Here is a 15,963-nt window from a genome sequence, read left to right as displayed (position 1 = left end):
GATTTTCATTGCACCTGTACACACATGTGATTTGTGTTTTTGTGTGGGGGGAGGGGTTGATAGTTTTCTTTGAACAGTTTCCATGATTTTTTTTTGTTTCATGGCTGTCTGTGGAGAAGACGAATCTCAGGGTTGTAATACTTTAAATCCTTTGAATGTATTTGTGCATATGACAGTAAACTGGACTTTGACTTTGACTCTTACTGTAGTCTGAAAAGCAAATTGTTTAACACAGCTGTCTGTATTCTGTATTAAGGGTTTTTATTCATGTTATGTAGAACCTTTTATTTCTTGACTAACTAGCCTTTAATGCAGGACCATGTCAAATGCCTTCTAAAATCCATGTAGACAATATTTTTCATATCCCCTTCTTCAACCTTCTGTTAATTCAATAAAAAACATTAATCTTGTAAGTCAAGTATGATTTGTGTTTAACAAGTCTGTGCATGGTTTCATTCCCCAACTCAAACTTCTGCAATTGTCTGTCAATGTTTTCCTTGATCATTGTTTTGAACAGTTTCCCCATATCTGAGGTTAAGCTGACTACACTGTTGTTGTCTGATGAGCCCTTACAAACCTTGTTCATCGTGTGTGTCATGATTTCCATATTTCAGTCCTCTGGCACTTCATCTGCCATTTCCAAGATATGTTTATCTCTTTATTGCTTATAGACATTACGAAAAATATGTCAGACTTTATTTCTTGTTCTTCTGAGTTCTAGTCATCATTTAAAAAAAAGCTACGGATGCTGGAAATTTTAAATAAAAGCAGAAACTTAAGTTACTTACTGGGTAAGGCAGCATCTATGGAATGTGAAAAAGATGATATTTCTGGTTTGGGGTCTTTCAGCAGAACTTAGAATGAAGAATATAAGGCCTTAAAATGTAACACTATTTCTCTTTCCAAAGATTCTGCCTGACATGCTGAATGCTTCTAGCATTTTGTTTTTTCATCCTAAGCATCAGGGGGTGGAATAGTGAAGCCATTGAAGATTTCCACAAATTACGGTGCACTGTGTTTTCAACAAAATTGAGAAGTTATCCCTCTCCAGTTTTCTATGTTACCTTCCCTGTCCACCCTTTTGACGCCACTGTTACTGGGCAGTCAGTTCTCTCCCCGTTCCAGTCATTCCTGGTGGATATAAATGGAAATTGCTCAGAATGAGAATATCAATAATAGGAATTCTGAGCATTAGATAAAAGCCCACAGTTTTAATGAAGCCAAGGCACCAGATGTATTGTCAAAATTTTCTAAAGCATAGGAAAGATTAACCTGCCTTTGCCCATGTCATCAATGTGTACATAGAATTCACTTAATAAGTTGTTACTTCATTTCTGGTTTCACCATCATAAGTACTGAATATTGCTGACTTTCAAAATCTTAAAAAAAACTCTTTAAAGAAAAGATTCAAAGGTTCAGTTTTTTATCATGTTATTTATATGAACACAAGTAAACTTACAACACTGAAAAATTTCTGGTAATTTCCCCCCTCCCCTTTCCGTCTTCTTCCGTTCCCTACTCTGGCTTGCCTCTCGCCTCTCCTCTTCTCCTCACCTACCTTTCACCTTCTGTTGGTGCCTCTCCTCCTTCCCTTTCTTCCACTCTCCTCTCTTATCAGATTCTTTCTTCTCCAGCTCTTTACTTTTGCCACCTATTACCTCCCTGCTTCTTACTTCCTCCCCCATCCACCTAGCTTCATCTATCACCTTCTAGCTGTACTCCTTCCCCTCTCCCAACCTTCTTATTCTGGCTTCTTCCCCCTTCCTTTCCAATTCTGATGAAGGGTCTCGGCCCAAAATGTCAACAGTTAATATATTTCCATGGATGCTTCCTGACCTGCTGAGTTCCTCTAGCATTTTGAGTGTGTTGCTCTGGATTTCCAGCATCTGCAGAATCTCGTGTTTATGACCTCACGATTTACCTCACAATGAGCTTGCTCCTTATCATTTACCTGCGCTGCTCTTTTTTTTTGGTAGCTTTTACACTATTTATTTATTCATTCATTTATTTAGAGATACAGCATGGAATAGGCCATTACAGCCTTTTGGGTCGCACTGGCTAGTATTTGCCAACTTAACCCTAGCCTAATCATGGGACAATTTACAACAGCGAATTAACCTACGCCTTTGGACTGTGATTGAAACTGGAGCACCCGGAAGAAACCCATGCATTCCATGGGTCATGTTCTGCATTGTTATTATTTTACCTTATCCTAGCTCAGTGCACTGCAAAATGAGTTGATCTGTACGCAGAGTATGCAATATGAGGTTTTCACTGTATTTTGGTACATGCAACAATAATAAACCATTACCAATACTTGTGCCCTAAGATGATTCCATGCCTCTGCTTCCACTTTTCTGTGTAAAAGTAGTACAAGGGCACAACAAGGAGAGCAAATGCCTCTTATTTTCAGTGATTTAGGTTAGATTATAACCCATGTCCGTGTGGAGATTGCACATTCTCCCTGTGATAACATAGGTTCACCCTCTGGGTGTTCCACTTCTCTCCTACACCCTAAAGACCTACTTGCTGATAGATTAACTTCACTCCAATCTTTTGTCACCTGTACCATTATCTCCTGATATGGTTCAGTCTCACATTGTGATTGGTAATACCAGTAAATATCCCTTGAGAATCTTCTGCACTTTAAAGGTTGCATATAAGTATCAGTTTCTTTTTCTATGATGGTGACAAATATTGAATGAAGTCCCAAAGAGCTCTCTGGGGTCAGGTATGTGACCAGTTCTCTACTCTCCCACTTAGCAAGCAAAAGGCCCTTCTCCTTTATCCTTTTGTAGATTGGCATTTGAGAATTGGGACTGGAGGACAATTTGTTGACATCCTTAGCCCCTTGAGCCCAGATATTGTTAGCACATGGAGGAGCTGATTCTCATAAGCCAATACATTAATGTAGAAATTATACCGTACAAGTTGACAGCACTTGTGTTAAACATAATTTAAGTGATAATGGAAAATTAGAAAAAATGTTCACTAGAGAATATTTAAAGTGTTGTGGGTAGTAGTAAGATGAGCATGCAATTTGAACATTTCAAAAATGATGAATTTTTGATGCAGAATGCTTTTAAAGATCATAAGGTCATGGATGGAATGAAGCGTGTAACTCTAATTGAATAGGTGAATCCAATCCTCTGCATTCTTTGGCCCCAAGTACTCCTAGGAGGGAAGGAGAATGAACAGATTATAGTAAAGGGAATAATTAGGAAGATTGACCTAAAGAGCTGGAAGCTGAGGACTTGCTGAGAGAAGGAATTTTCCACAGATGATCAGGGTCTTCTTAGAGTCTGCAATGCCAGAGATTACTAGAATAGCCTCTCAGAAGCACTCAAATTCTGAAGAGGTCAGGTAAGACCTTTTAATATTTTCAGTTGTCAAAATTTGTAAATAATTGAGTCCCTATTGTTAGTTGAAAAAATAGAATTTACAGCACTTACAGACAAGAATGTCTGGTCATACTCCCAACCACCTTGGCAAAGGATTGGGCTGAATGTGGTCTGTGTATCTAGAACTGGGAGAGGGCAGAAAGACCTTCCAGAAGTGTTGACTTAGTGTTAACTAATTATTTCATAAAATAGGAAAAGTAATTCCATTTTTATGTTCCTAAATAATTAATATTTCCAACTCCTGACCAGCATGAGGTTTTGCTTATGATTCTGTCTTGGCACAAGTTTGCATCCTGAGATTTGAAGTGAACTGAATTCTCAGGAGTCATTTCTAGTCAAGCATCTTAATAATCAAGCTGAAAGTACATAATATCCAAATTCAGTGATAGCTGCAAGCAATGGATTTGACTTGAGCTTTGTGTTAGTAGTTTTGAATGCATAAGCACATTCATAGCAAGTTCTTCTGTGAATGAAGATCAGAGTATCAGATGCTATCTGACCTGCCGAGTAGATCCAGTGTTTTTTTTTATTTTGCAGTTTTTAAAAATTTTTACAAATTATTAAAGAATGTTTATGTTAAACTTATTCTGTTTATAATTACTTCTCCACTATTTTTTATGTTTGCACTATTTGACCATTTTAATTCTTTACATGTCCGGTATACTCATTGTCTTCTGTTATGCATCTTGACTGCCAATGCGTTACACAGGTGTCAATGCTGCACATAGGAGCTTCAAAACAAATTTAAAATAACATTAAATTAAAGGAGGAAACTTATAAAATTGCCAGAAATAGCAACAGGACCTGGCATTAGGAATATTTTACAACTTGGCAAGAAAACACCAGGAAATGGACGGCACGGTAATGCAGTGGTTAGCACAACACTTTCTGGTACCAACAACCTGAGTTTAATTCCCACCACTGTCTATAAGGAGTTTGCATGTTCTCTCTGTAACCGCATGTGTTTCCTCCAGGTGCTCGGGTTTCCTCACGCAGTCCAAAAGCGTATTGCTTGATAAGTTAACTGGTCATTGTAAATTGTCCCATGATTAGGCTAGAATGAAATTGGTGGAATGCTGGGCAGCGAGGCTGGAAGGGCTTACTTTGCACTGTATGTCAAAAAATGATTAATATACAGGCAAAATTGTATATGAGTAATCTGATGAGAAACAAAACATAGGTGAGAAATATAATGTAAATTATAGAGGTATGAACGGTCAAGGCATGAATGTTCAAAGCATGATTATTTAGTTAGTAGATGATACTAAACTACGTGCTATCATGGACAGTGTAGAAAGTTTGAAATAACTTGATCAGCAAAGTTTGTGGGCTGAGGACTTGGTTTTAAATGCAGATGAATGTGAGCTATTGCATTTTGGGAGGTCAAACCAGATTAAGATTTGTACAGTGAATGGTAGGGCCCTGGGGTGTTACAGAACAGAAGCATCCAGGTGTGCAAGTGCATAGTTCCTTGAAAGCAGCATCACAGCAGACAGGGTGATGAAGAAGGTGTTTGGCATGCAGACTTTCATCATTCAGGGGGAAGTTATGTTGGAGTTACGCAAGATGTTGGGGAGGCTGCGCTTGGAGTATATGTACAGTTTCTATTACCTGTTAAAGCAAAGATGTTACTGAACTAGAAAAAGTGCAGAACACATTTGCCAGGATGTTACCTGGACTTGGGCACTGAGTTACAAGGAGAGACTGTGCAGATTAGGATTTTATTGAGGTGTCCTGATCAAGGTATGGAGGTAAATAAACAAATACTTTGTGTCTATCTTCAATGAAGAAGTCACAAAATACCTTTTAGAAATGTTAAAGGATCAGGAGTCCAGTGAGAATGAATAACTGAAGGATATACCTTTTAATCAAAAAAGTAGGAGAACAGTTGGTGATGGTGGTAATTCGTTTTTTTGTCAATATACTAAGGTACAGTGAAAAATTTGTCTTGCATACCCTCCATACAGATCAATTCATCACAACAGTATATTGAGATAGTACATAATAAAATAATAACATAGAACAGCAGTACAGCATAGTACAGGTTTTTCGACCCACAATATTGTGCTGGCCTATATCGAACTACTCCATCATCAATCTAACCCTTCCCTTCCACATAGCCCTCCATTTTCCTTTCATCCATATATGTGTCTATGTAAGAGTCTCTTAAATGTCCCTAGTGTATCTGTTGCTATCACCACCCTGGCAGTGCATCACATGTACTTTCTGTGTAAAAAACCTACCTCTGACATCCCACCTGTAATTTCCTCCAATCAGCTTAAAAGTATTGTATGTTCTCTCATATTGGCCATTGCCACCCTGGGAGAAATGCCCCTCTATCAAGCCACCACTCCCCTTCCCCTTCCTTCACTCCAAAGAGAAAATCCCTAGCCAGCTCAACCTTTCCTCACAAGACATCGCTAATCCAGGTAACATTCTGATAAATCTTCTCTGCACTTAAAGTTTCCACATCCTTCCTGTAATGAGGCATCCAAGAGTGAAGACAATTCTCCAAGCATGGTCTGACCATAGTTTTATAGAGCTGCAACATTACCTCATGTCTCTTGAACTCAATCCTGCAACAAATAAAGGCCAACATACCACACACCTTTCCACCCTTCCAACTTGAGCATCAACTTTGAGGGATCAATAGACTTGGACCCAAGATCCCTCTTCCTCCACACTGCAAAGAATCCTGCCTTTAACTTTGTATTCTGCCATCAAATTCAACCCACTAAAGTAAATCACTTAATGCTTTTCCAACTTAAACTCCATCTGACACTTCTCTGCCCAGTTCTGCGTCCTGTCAATGCCGGAGTCAATAACAGATCCCTGCAAAATACCACTGGTCACTGACCACTGGCAGAATATTCTCCATCTATTATCACCCTCTGCCTTCTATTGGGAAGTAATTCTGTACCCTTGATCCCATACCTCCTAACTTTCTGAATGAGCCTTCCATGGGGAACATTGTAAAAATGCGTTATTAAAACCCATATACATCACATTCACTGCACGATCTTCATCTGGGTGCTTTGTCACATCCTCAAAGAATTGAGGATGGAAGGTTGATGCTGCTTTTGCATGGGATGGGGCAGGAGGCTTTGGGGTTTTTCTTCTGTTTCGAGGATGTCTGTGGAGGGTAAGAATTTCAGGGTGTATATTGTATACATTCTCTAATAATAAACGGAACTACTGAATTCAATCAGGCTCATGACACATGATCTGTGCCTCATAAAGCTATGCTGACTATCCCTAATCAGACTATGCTTCATCAAATTCTCATAAATCATGTCTCTAAGAACCTCCTCCAATAATTTGCCCACCACTGAATTAAGGTTTACTGATCTATAATTCCCAGGGTTATCCCTACTCCCTTTCTTGAACAAAGGTATAACATTTGCCACACTCCAGTCATCTGGTACTACTCCTGTGGACAGTAAGGACACAAAAATCATTGCCAAAGTTGCAGCCATTTCTTCCCTCACTTCCCATAGTAACTTGTGATATATCCTGCCCAGCCCCAGCACGCAACTATCATTATGTTTTCAAAAAGTTCCAGTGCATCCTCTTTCTTAGTGTCAACATGTTCCAGCACATCATTCTGTTTTGCACTGTCCTCGCAAACGTCAAGATCTCCATCACTGGTGAATATGGAAGTTTGCTTCATTAAGGACCTCCCCTACCTCCATCGACTCCAGGCACATATTTCCTCTACTATCTCTGATCAGTCCTACCCTCAGTCTAGTCATTCTTCTCTTCTTCACATTTGTGTCAAGTACATTGGGGTTTCCTGTATTAATTGGCTACATTACAGCCTAGTATGGAAACACCAGTGCCTTTGAATGGAAAATCCTACAAAAGGTAATAGATTTGGCTCAGTACCTCACGGTAAAACCCTCCCAACCATTAAGTACATCCACATAATAAATTATCATGGGAAAGCAGCATCCATCATCAGAGATCCTCACCAATCAGGCCATGCCCTTTTCACACTGAAGGTACAAGAATCTTAGGATTCATATCACCAGGTTCAAGAACAGTTACTACCCCACAACCTTCAGACTCTTGAACAAAGGGATTAACTGCACTCACTTGCCCATCCATTGAGATGTTCCTGCAACCAATGATCTCACTTTAAGGACTCTTTATCTTGATAGTTCATGTTCTTGTTATTTATTGCTATTTATTTATATTTGCATTTACACAATTTGTTGTCTTTTGCATTCTGGTTGATCTTTCATTGATCCTGTTATAGTTGCTGTTCTATAAATGTGTTGAGTATGCCTGCAGGAAAATGAAACTCAGGGATGTATATGGTGACATATATGTACTTTGCTAATGAGATTACTTTGAACTTAGTTTCTTTGTCTAGTAGTACATCTTGTATCGCCTCTCGTCTAGTCTATACACACCTAACAAATTCTGTCCTACTTAAACCTCTTGCACTAAGGAAGTGACAATAATATTAGGAAAGTTGAAATCACCCAAGACCACAACTCTTGTTATTTTTGTACCTTTCCAAAATCTGTCTCTCGATCTGTTCCTCTGTTGCAATTGGGCAGCTATGTATTACTCCCAATATAGAGATTACTGCTTTTCAATTTCTGATTTCTAACCATACTGAATCAGTAGATAATCCCTCCATGATGTCTTCTCTTTCTGTAGCTATGATACTATCCCTGATTATTAATGCCACTCACCCACCTCTTTTACCTCCCTCCCTCTGTTTTGAAACATTTAAAATCCTGAACATCCCACAGTCATTCCTGCCCTTGTGAATCAGCTCTCTGCAATGGCTATAACATTGTAGCTTCAAAAACTGATCCATGCTCTAAGTAATTCCCTGTGTTCCTGAATCTTCTCACAGTTAAGTAAACACATTTCAAACCATCCAATTGATTTCATTTATGCCTTATCCACTGCCAGGCCTTCATCACAGATTCTCTACACATTGCATCTAACATCATCTGACCTATCACTCTGTTTCCAATCCCCCTGGCAACTTAGTTTAAATCCTCCCCAACAGCTCTAGCCCACAAAGATATTGATCTCTCTTGAGTTTAGGTGTAACCTGTCGCTCTTGTGCAGGCCATACCTCTCCCAGATGAGATCCCAGTGATCTACAAATCTGAAACCCAGATCATGTCCAGATGTCAACACAGTTAACATCTAAGAATTTTAGATTTAAATTGGATTAAAAATTGGTATTGAACAGAAAGCAAAGAGTGGAAAGGAGCAGAAACCTCTCAGCTGTTTGGGCCTCAGATATTCACAATGCATATAAACAGTTTGAATCAGAGCACTATATATCATATGTTCAAGTTAGCTGATGGTACTAAATGAGGTGAGAGTGTTAATGTTGAAAGGAACCTGTAAAGCAGACTGATTCTGCAGTAGAATATTAAGGGAGAACTCCAGAAGGTCTTTTTGGCCAAGCATTTAACCAAGTCCCAATATGTATTCTCTGGTGAACATGAAGCATTAACTAGAACTGTCTCAAACAATCTGTATGAGAGCTCTCCCTGATATCCTTTATTCTTAAATCACAGAGGGGTAGGGTATCTGATCATTATTACCTTGTTTTCTGTGAATTCTTGCTGAAGGTGTATTGCATGTTGTATTCCATACATTGACAATACCACAAAAATGCGCAGAATTGTCGTCAATCCTCGTGTTATTTTAATGTTGAGAAAGGAGCAAGTAGTTCTTTTCAATCTCCCACTCAGCCTGCTAAAGCCGAGTAACCTGGTACGACTGGTTGTTGTTTTTTTTTGCTGTTTTGGCTTGGTAACCAGCCTCTGTGACACGATCTGTTTCTGTCAACAGATGGATAAGGGGAGAGCACTATCGCTACAAGTTCAGCAGACCTGGTGGCGGCCATGCTGCAGAGGGGAAGTGGTGGATTCGGAAACGGATTGGTGCATACTTTCCACCTCTCAACGTGAATGGGCTGAAGAGGTATTTTAAGGAGCGGAAATGGCCCATTCAAGGCAACAACTGAAGCAATGATTCCTTTATGAATTAAGGCAATTGGCTTCCAGCAAGAACACCACAATGCCACCTCAGGATGCAAACATATCACTTCATTCCGTGAAGCATAATGACTAATTTCCATCTGACAGAATCAAAATGACTGGAATTACATTGTTCCCTACACAATGAATATATTTTAATTGAAAATGGGAGTCATTTTTAAGATCTGTGATGTTTTCAGATGAACCTCCAACAAATCTTCATACCCCAATATCTACAATATTTCCAGATTTCAATGGAATTTTCTTTAACTCGTTATTTCAGGAAATTGTAATTTAGACCTATTTCTTGTTTCCTTTCTATGCATCTTCACTTGACAGGTACAAATCAAGAGGCTAAAACATACAACTAGACTAACTGCTCTGTGCACCTCTCTTCTGTGCAGTTTCCTGCTCATCATTTCAACCTGTAAAGCTCCTATGTCAATCTTCAGAAAAGGCTTGGACCATTGATTTGTCCAGAATCAAGTTCAGCTACGGTTTGGCCTGATGAGGGGTCTTAGCCTGAAACGTGACTGATTACTCTTTTCCATAAATGTTGCTTTGCCTGCTGAGATCCTCCAGCATTTTGTCTGTGTTGCCCACTGTTATGTTTGGCTACAGCCAAGGAGTGGCAGAAGGCATCATTCTTCCAGTTCCTTGCTCACTCCCTTTATCATTTGTTCTGTTGGATCCAGCTCCCTAACACTCAAACCCACCCTACCATCACCCGTATCCATCCCTATCTCCCAATATCTACCTGGCCACACCAAACCCACCCACATCTACCTATCCCTAACATTTATATTTCCTGCCTACCTCTCCATACCCACACCTACCCATCCCTTAACACCCCTATCTGCCAACATCTACCGAGTCACACCCAAACCCACTCACGTCTACCCCTTCTGACCCAACAACGAACCATCATACACACCCCACTTACTGTTTTATGTACTTCTTTAATGACATAATTAATCAATTATGCCATTAAGGTGGATTGTTGAGCAATTTAATCCTTGATCTCATCAAACAATGGTTGATCCTATAACGGCTTCAGAGTACAAAAGTGAGAGAATGAATTGAAGTTGAACAGTGATTTTATTCTGGAGGCCGTAACCATTCAAAACTTTGTTGTAATTTGAACCTTCTTCTTTTAAATGCATTTGTTCTACGTATCAGTGATTTATGATGTTGATTCATCTTTCTGCAAGAAAATAGACAAAGAACTGCCTGAAGGTTGTGTGGTGGCTTTGTGAATGTGCTCCTGGGCAGGCTAAAGACCCAACTCCTCTTGAAGTGGTTACTGCTGATCAATCAACTCTATAACCAGAAATGGATTTTGTATTTTCAAAATTAAATAAAGGAATTTATCACCTGCCTCCTTTTGTTTTTGCAATGAAATTATCATCCCATGTAATGTTTTTTTTCCAATTTTCGTCGGGTATAGCATTTTGATTTAGAAGAGATAGCAAGGGGTGGGTTTGGAAGTGCTTAACAGAATTGAGTTAACGATTCTTTGCCCCAAGTGGCCAGGGTACAGAACTTTGATCACGCAAGGTTAGAGTGCAGGACTAATTGGATGGTTCCAAGAGTCAGCACAATTCCATTGATGAATGCCTTTCTTATGTGGTGCTGAAACAGCATAACCATTTTAGAATGATAGTAAGTAGAACAGTGACAGCAGTGGAAGGAATTATTCTGCATACTACTTGTGAATACCTGACTGACCTTTCCTGCCCAACTCCTGCCTTTTTCTGTCAAATACTTTTCTGGGAACGGAGAGAATATACTTTGGTATTTTAGTGGGTAACTTCACATTGTCTATGTATCCAAGATGCATACAGACCCTTACAGATCCTTTATGTTTTCAGATGTACTAACGTCAAGAGTATTTCCATTGATCCTCAGTCCACATTTAGCTCATCTCTTATATAATGTGGTTTCTGTCACTTGTGCACCTGAAGAGAGGTAAGCAGTGGTCAGCAGTTAGTATTGTACTTGGCACAGATGTGGCTGATACCCAATTTCTCTGCTGCTAGTCGTAGGGCCATTTTCTGTTTCTTTTGGGGATCTGAGATGAAATGGATCATGATGTAGAGGTCCCTAGACAACGGGGAGGAGAAGCTCATCCAACATCACCTTTGTCCTGATGGCCAGCTTTGTGTGTGGAATCAAAGCACACAACCACCAAGTGTCACTGTGTGCTGAGGATCTGTCCGATATCATGCTTTTCAATAGTTCTCAAATGATTAAACATAAATTGGTGGAGAATATGTGGTTGTACGGTTTAGATCACCGCCACAGAAAGCTGGTATGTAGTATCTTCATTTGAGATCAGAGAATGCTTCCTGCATTTAAAACTTCACCACAGTTTGAAGTCATACTGTTGTTATTGATACTCACTTGTTCCCATTTTACTCTATTGTTGTGGAATTAAAATTATATAATTTGACCTATTATTTCATTTGCTATTTCAATGCCCTACTTTCAGTTTTACCTAGTTGCTTATGGTTATAATTTAGTTGCTATAGACAAGAGATAACTAAAACATTGTGACAAATTGGCATAATTATCTGATATTCTGCTTATGGCTTCAACAACTGTCTTTGTTTCAATAATGCTCTCTCCATTCATATTCCACTGTCTGTGCCATTGTCTCCCTACCTGTATTTCCTGTTTTGTATTTGTCTAGGACAATATCACTGAAGCATACTTTTTAGGCTATAAAGTGCTCTGGGATATCCTGAGGATGTTTGGGTCATTATATAAATACGTAATTGCTTTTGCCTGCTGCTCACCTTCACCAATTTCTATCTGCCACTCAGTATAGGACTTGCAAGTCAGAAGGAGGCCATTTGATTATCATATCTGTACTAATCCACATTCTGACACACTGGATCCATAACTCTGCAGGTCCCATCTCTTCAAGTATGCAAATATAGTTAAAATACAGTTAAAAGTGATGAGCATTTACCACGGTTCTTGCTGATCTCTCCTGCGTCAACTCCATTTCACAGACATCCATATATACCCCATCTTCCCACCACTTTAACAGGGATAGAGTCCTCTTGTCTTAACCTACCACCCCATGAGCCTCCGCATCCAGCACATCATCCTCCACAACCATTTCCAAAGTAATCCTACCATCAAACATAACCCCCACCATTTCTTTGCTTTCTGGGAATTCCTCCCTCCGTGCTTCCCATGTCCGTTTGTCCCTCCCCACTAATCTCCCTCCTGGCACTTTTCTCTGCAAGTGCCAAGAGTGCCACATCTCTCCATTCACCTCCTCCCTCATCTCCATTCACAGGCCCAAACAGCCCCTCCAGATGAGGCAACACTTCACCTGTTGATCTGTTGGGTTCATCTGTTGTATCTGGTGCTCCCATTGTGAGACTGTTGTAAATTGGGAGACCACTTTGTCAAGCACCTCCACTCCATCTGCCAAAAGTGTAGGTTCCCAGTGGACAACTATTTCAATTTCTCTTTCCAAATCTGAAATGTTGGTCCATGGCCTCCTCTAGTGCTAAGAGGAGGCCACCCTCAGGATGGAAGAGAAACACCTCATATTCTGTCTGTGTCGCCTCCAATATGGAGGCATGAGCATCGATTTTTTTCTTCTGATAAAAAGAATTCTCCCCTCTTTCCCTCTCCTATTCCCCACTCTGGCCTCTTACCTCTTCTTACCTGCCTATCACCTCCCCCTGGTGCCCCTCTTTTCCTTTCTACCATGGTTCACTCTCCTCTATCAGCTTCCTTCCTCTCCCGCCCTTTACCTTTCCCTCCCACCAGGCTTCACCTATGACCTTCTAACTATTCTCCTTTTCCTTCCCCTCTACCTTTTTATTCCTGCATCTTTCCCCTTCCTTTCCAATCTTGAAGGAGGGTCTTGGCCTGAAACATCGACTGTTTCTTTAGAGGGTGCCTGAGTTCCTCCAGCATTTTGTGTGTATTGCTTTGGATTTCCAGCATCTGTAGAATTTGGGATTTATTTTACCACCTTCTCAGTCAGGAGTTTCAGACCTCCAGTACACTCCACACAAAGGAAGATGATTGTATCCTGTCAATTGCTCTTCAGCTGCTTCATTGGTGTCTTTCCTTCTTTCAGAAAGCCACATGTAGGGATGTTGACTAATGATTGCATAAGGCACAATTTTATTCACAACGTCTCAGTGAATGAAGCAGACTGTGCCTGGATGCAGTAGTGCTCACAAGTGGAAAGCATTATTCATCCCACAGAAATGCCGGATAATGACCATCTCTAGCAAGAAAGATTTAATAGCTATGTTTGACAATTAATGGCATTGTCATCACTAGTCCCTCAATCAGTGTCCTGAAGGTAATCATTGATTGGAAACCCAACTGAGCAGCCACATTAATTATTATGGCTATTGGAACTAGTCAGAAGTTAGATGTACTGCAGCGTGACCCTTCTACTGCCACCACATGTTCTTCTCTCTCTCTCTCTCTCTCTCTCTCTCTCTCGCTCTCGCTCTGTAAGGCACAAGTAAGGAACATTTTGGAATAATCTCCACTTGGATGAGTACTGAGTCAACAACTCTTATACTTAACGTTATTAAGGATAAAGCAGCCCTCTTGAATGGCACCCTGTTGAAACATAGAAAATAGGTGCAGGAGTAGGCCATTCAGCCCTTCAAGCCTGCACCGCCATTCAGTATGATCATGGCTGATCATCCAACTCAGAACCCTGTACCTGCCTTCTCCCCATACCCCCTGATCCCTTTAGCCACAAGGGCCTTATCAAACTCCCTCTTAAATATAGCCAATGAACTGGCCTCAACTGTTTCCTGTGGCACAGAATTCCACAGATTCACCACTCTCTGTGTGAAGAAGTTTTTCCTCATCTCAGTTCTAAAAGGCTTCCCCTTTATCCTTAAACTGTGACCCCTCGTTCTGGGTTTCTCCAACATCGGGAACAATCTCCCTGCATCTAGCCTGTCCAATCCCTTTAGAATTTTATACGTTTCGATAAGACCTAAACAGGGTCGACATTGGCAGTAAAGCACACCATCAACAAAATGCACTACAGTTACATGCCCAGGTTACTCTGACAGTAACTGTCAAACTCATGACTCATAACACCAAGTAGGACACCAGTACTTAGAGTTTTCCCTCCAGTCGCACACTCTTCTGACTTAGAAGAATATTGACAGTCCTTCATCCTAGATAGGTCTCATGCTATTGCTCCGCACAACAACACTGGCAGAATCTTAAACACAAAAGATTCTGCAGATGCTGGAAATCCAAATGCTGGAGGAACTCAGTAGGTCAGGCAGGTTCTAAGGAAGGAAATGAAGAATTGATGTTTTTGGGCCAAGACTCTTCATCAAGAGAATCTGCTAGAAGCATTGCAACAAATCAAGGTAGCAGCTCAGTTCCTAATTGTCGTGAGAATTAGGCATAGTGCTAAATTGTTGTCTTCCCAATGAAGCCAAAATGCCGAAAGTGAATATAAATGAAATTATATTCACAACCCTTAGTTTTTCATTCTCTTTTAAGCATATGTACTCGTAATTAACAAGTAATCAACACTTAATAATATTTAGTTAATGTTACACCTTTATCTATTTTTACTATAACCGTTCAATTAAATGATTAGCTATTAAAAATTTGAAGATGTAAGCAATTGTATTTTAAAGCATTGTGACATTTTTTTAATACCGTCTGCAGTTTTCAGTGACTTTGCTGCAAAAGGGAAGAAGAAAGGGTGTCAAAAGTTCTGTCATTCAGTAAAATCACTGACATTTAGACTAATCACATCTGACCTGATTTCCTGAAAAGGCTGCCTTGCATATACTCAGCAAATGCATGCCAACATCCCTCTGGGTAGAGAGTTCAACAACCAGGGATTCACAACCTTTTGGGTGAAGAAATTTCTTCTCATCTCAGTTTTTAATAGTTGGCCCTCTATTTTGAGGCATTGTCCCCACATCTACCCTATAAAAACATTAGATTTTTGTACAATTCTATAAGATTACCTCTCTTTCTAAACTCAAGAGAGTACGTTCTTGTTTGTTTCACCTCTCTTCATTTGACAAACATACCATCCAATTTAGTGAATCTTTACTGCACACTGTAGCAGTGTCACCCATTTTTGCCATATTTGGAGCAAAATTTCAGTTCTTCTCAATTTCTTTTGCCATACACGCCACATTATACTTGCTTGTTTTACCTGCTTATTTACTTTCAGAAATCTGTGTACAAAGTTGCCCAAGTTCCTCTTGAACTCCATTATCTGTCAAACGCAAACACGAGGAATTCTGCAGATGCTGGAAATTCAAGCAACACACATCAAAGTTGCTGGTGAACGCAGCAGGCCAGGCAGCATCTGTAGGAAGAGGTACAGTTGACATTTCAGGCCGAGACCCTTCATCTTCGCCTGAAACGTCGACTGTACCTCTTCCTAGAGATGCTGCCTGGCCTGCTGCGTTCACCAGCAACTTTGATGTGTGTTGCTTATCTGTCAAATGCTCTGTTTAAAAATAATACTCTGCTTTTCTCTTTTTTCTAGCAATTTGGATGAC

General features: G+C 40.1%; 1 protein-coding gene across 3 annotated transcripts in view; it reads left to right on the top strand.

The window, feature by feature from the left end:
* The window catches only part of lmf1 (lipase maturation factor 1), a 523,997-nt gene extending 513,202 nt beyond the window's left edge, over nt 1–10,795 (top strand). For all 3 annotated transcript variants that reach the window (XM_072268434.1, XM_072268435.1, XM_072268436.1), the window contains one exon: nt 9,231–10,795. In XM_072268434.1, the coding sequence (XP_072124535.1) occupies nt 9,231–9,405 (175 nt within the window). In that variant the 3' untranslated portion in view covers nt 9,406–10,795. The remainder of the gene's footprint in view (nt 1–9,230) is intronic.
* The last annotated feature ends 5,168 nt before the right edge of the window (nt 10,796–15,963 follow it).

Source organism: Mobula birostris, chromosome 9 (genome assembly GCF_030028105.1).
Source record: "Mobula birostris isolate sMobBir1 chromosome 9, sMobBir1.hap1, whole genome shotgun sequence".
NCBI classification, from domain to species: Eukaryota; Metazoa; Chordata; class Chondrichthyes; order Myliobatiformes; family Myliobatidae; genus Mobula; species Mobula birostris.
The sequence above is the reverse complement of the archived record's forward strand: the minus strand, read 5'-3'. Positions and strand labels throughout refer to the sequence as shown.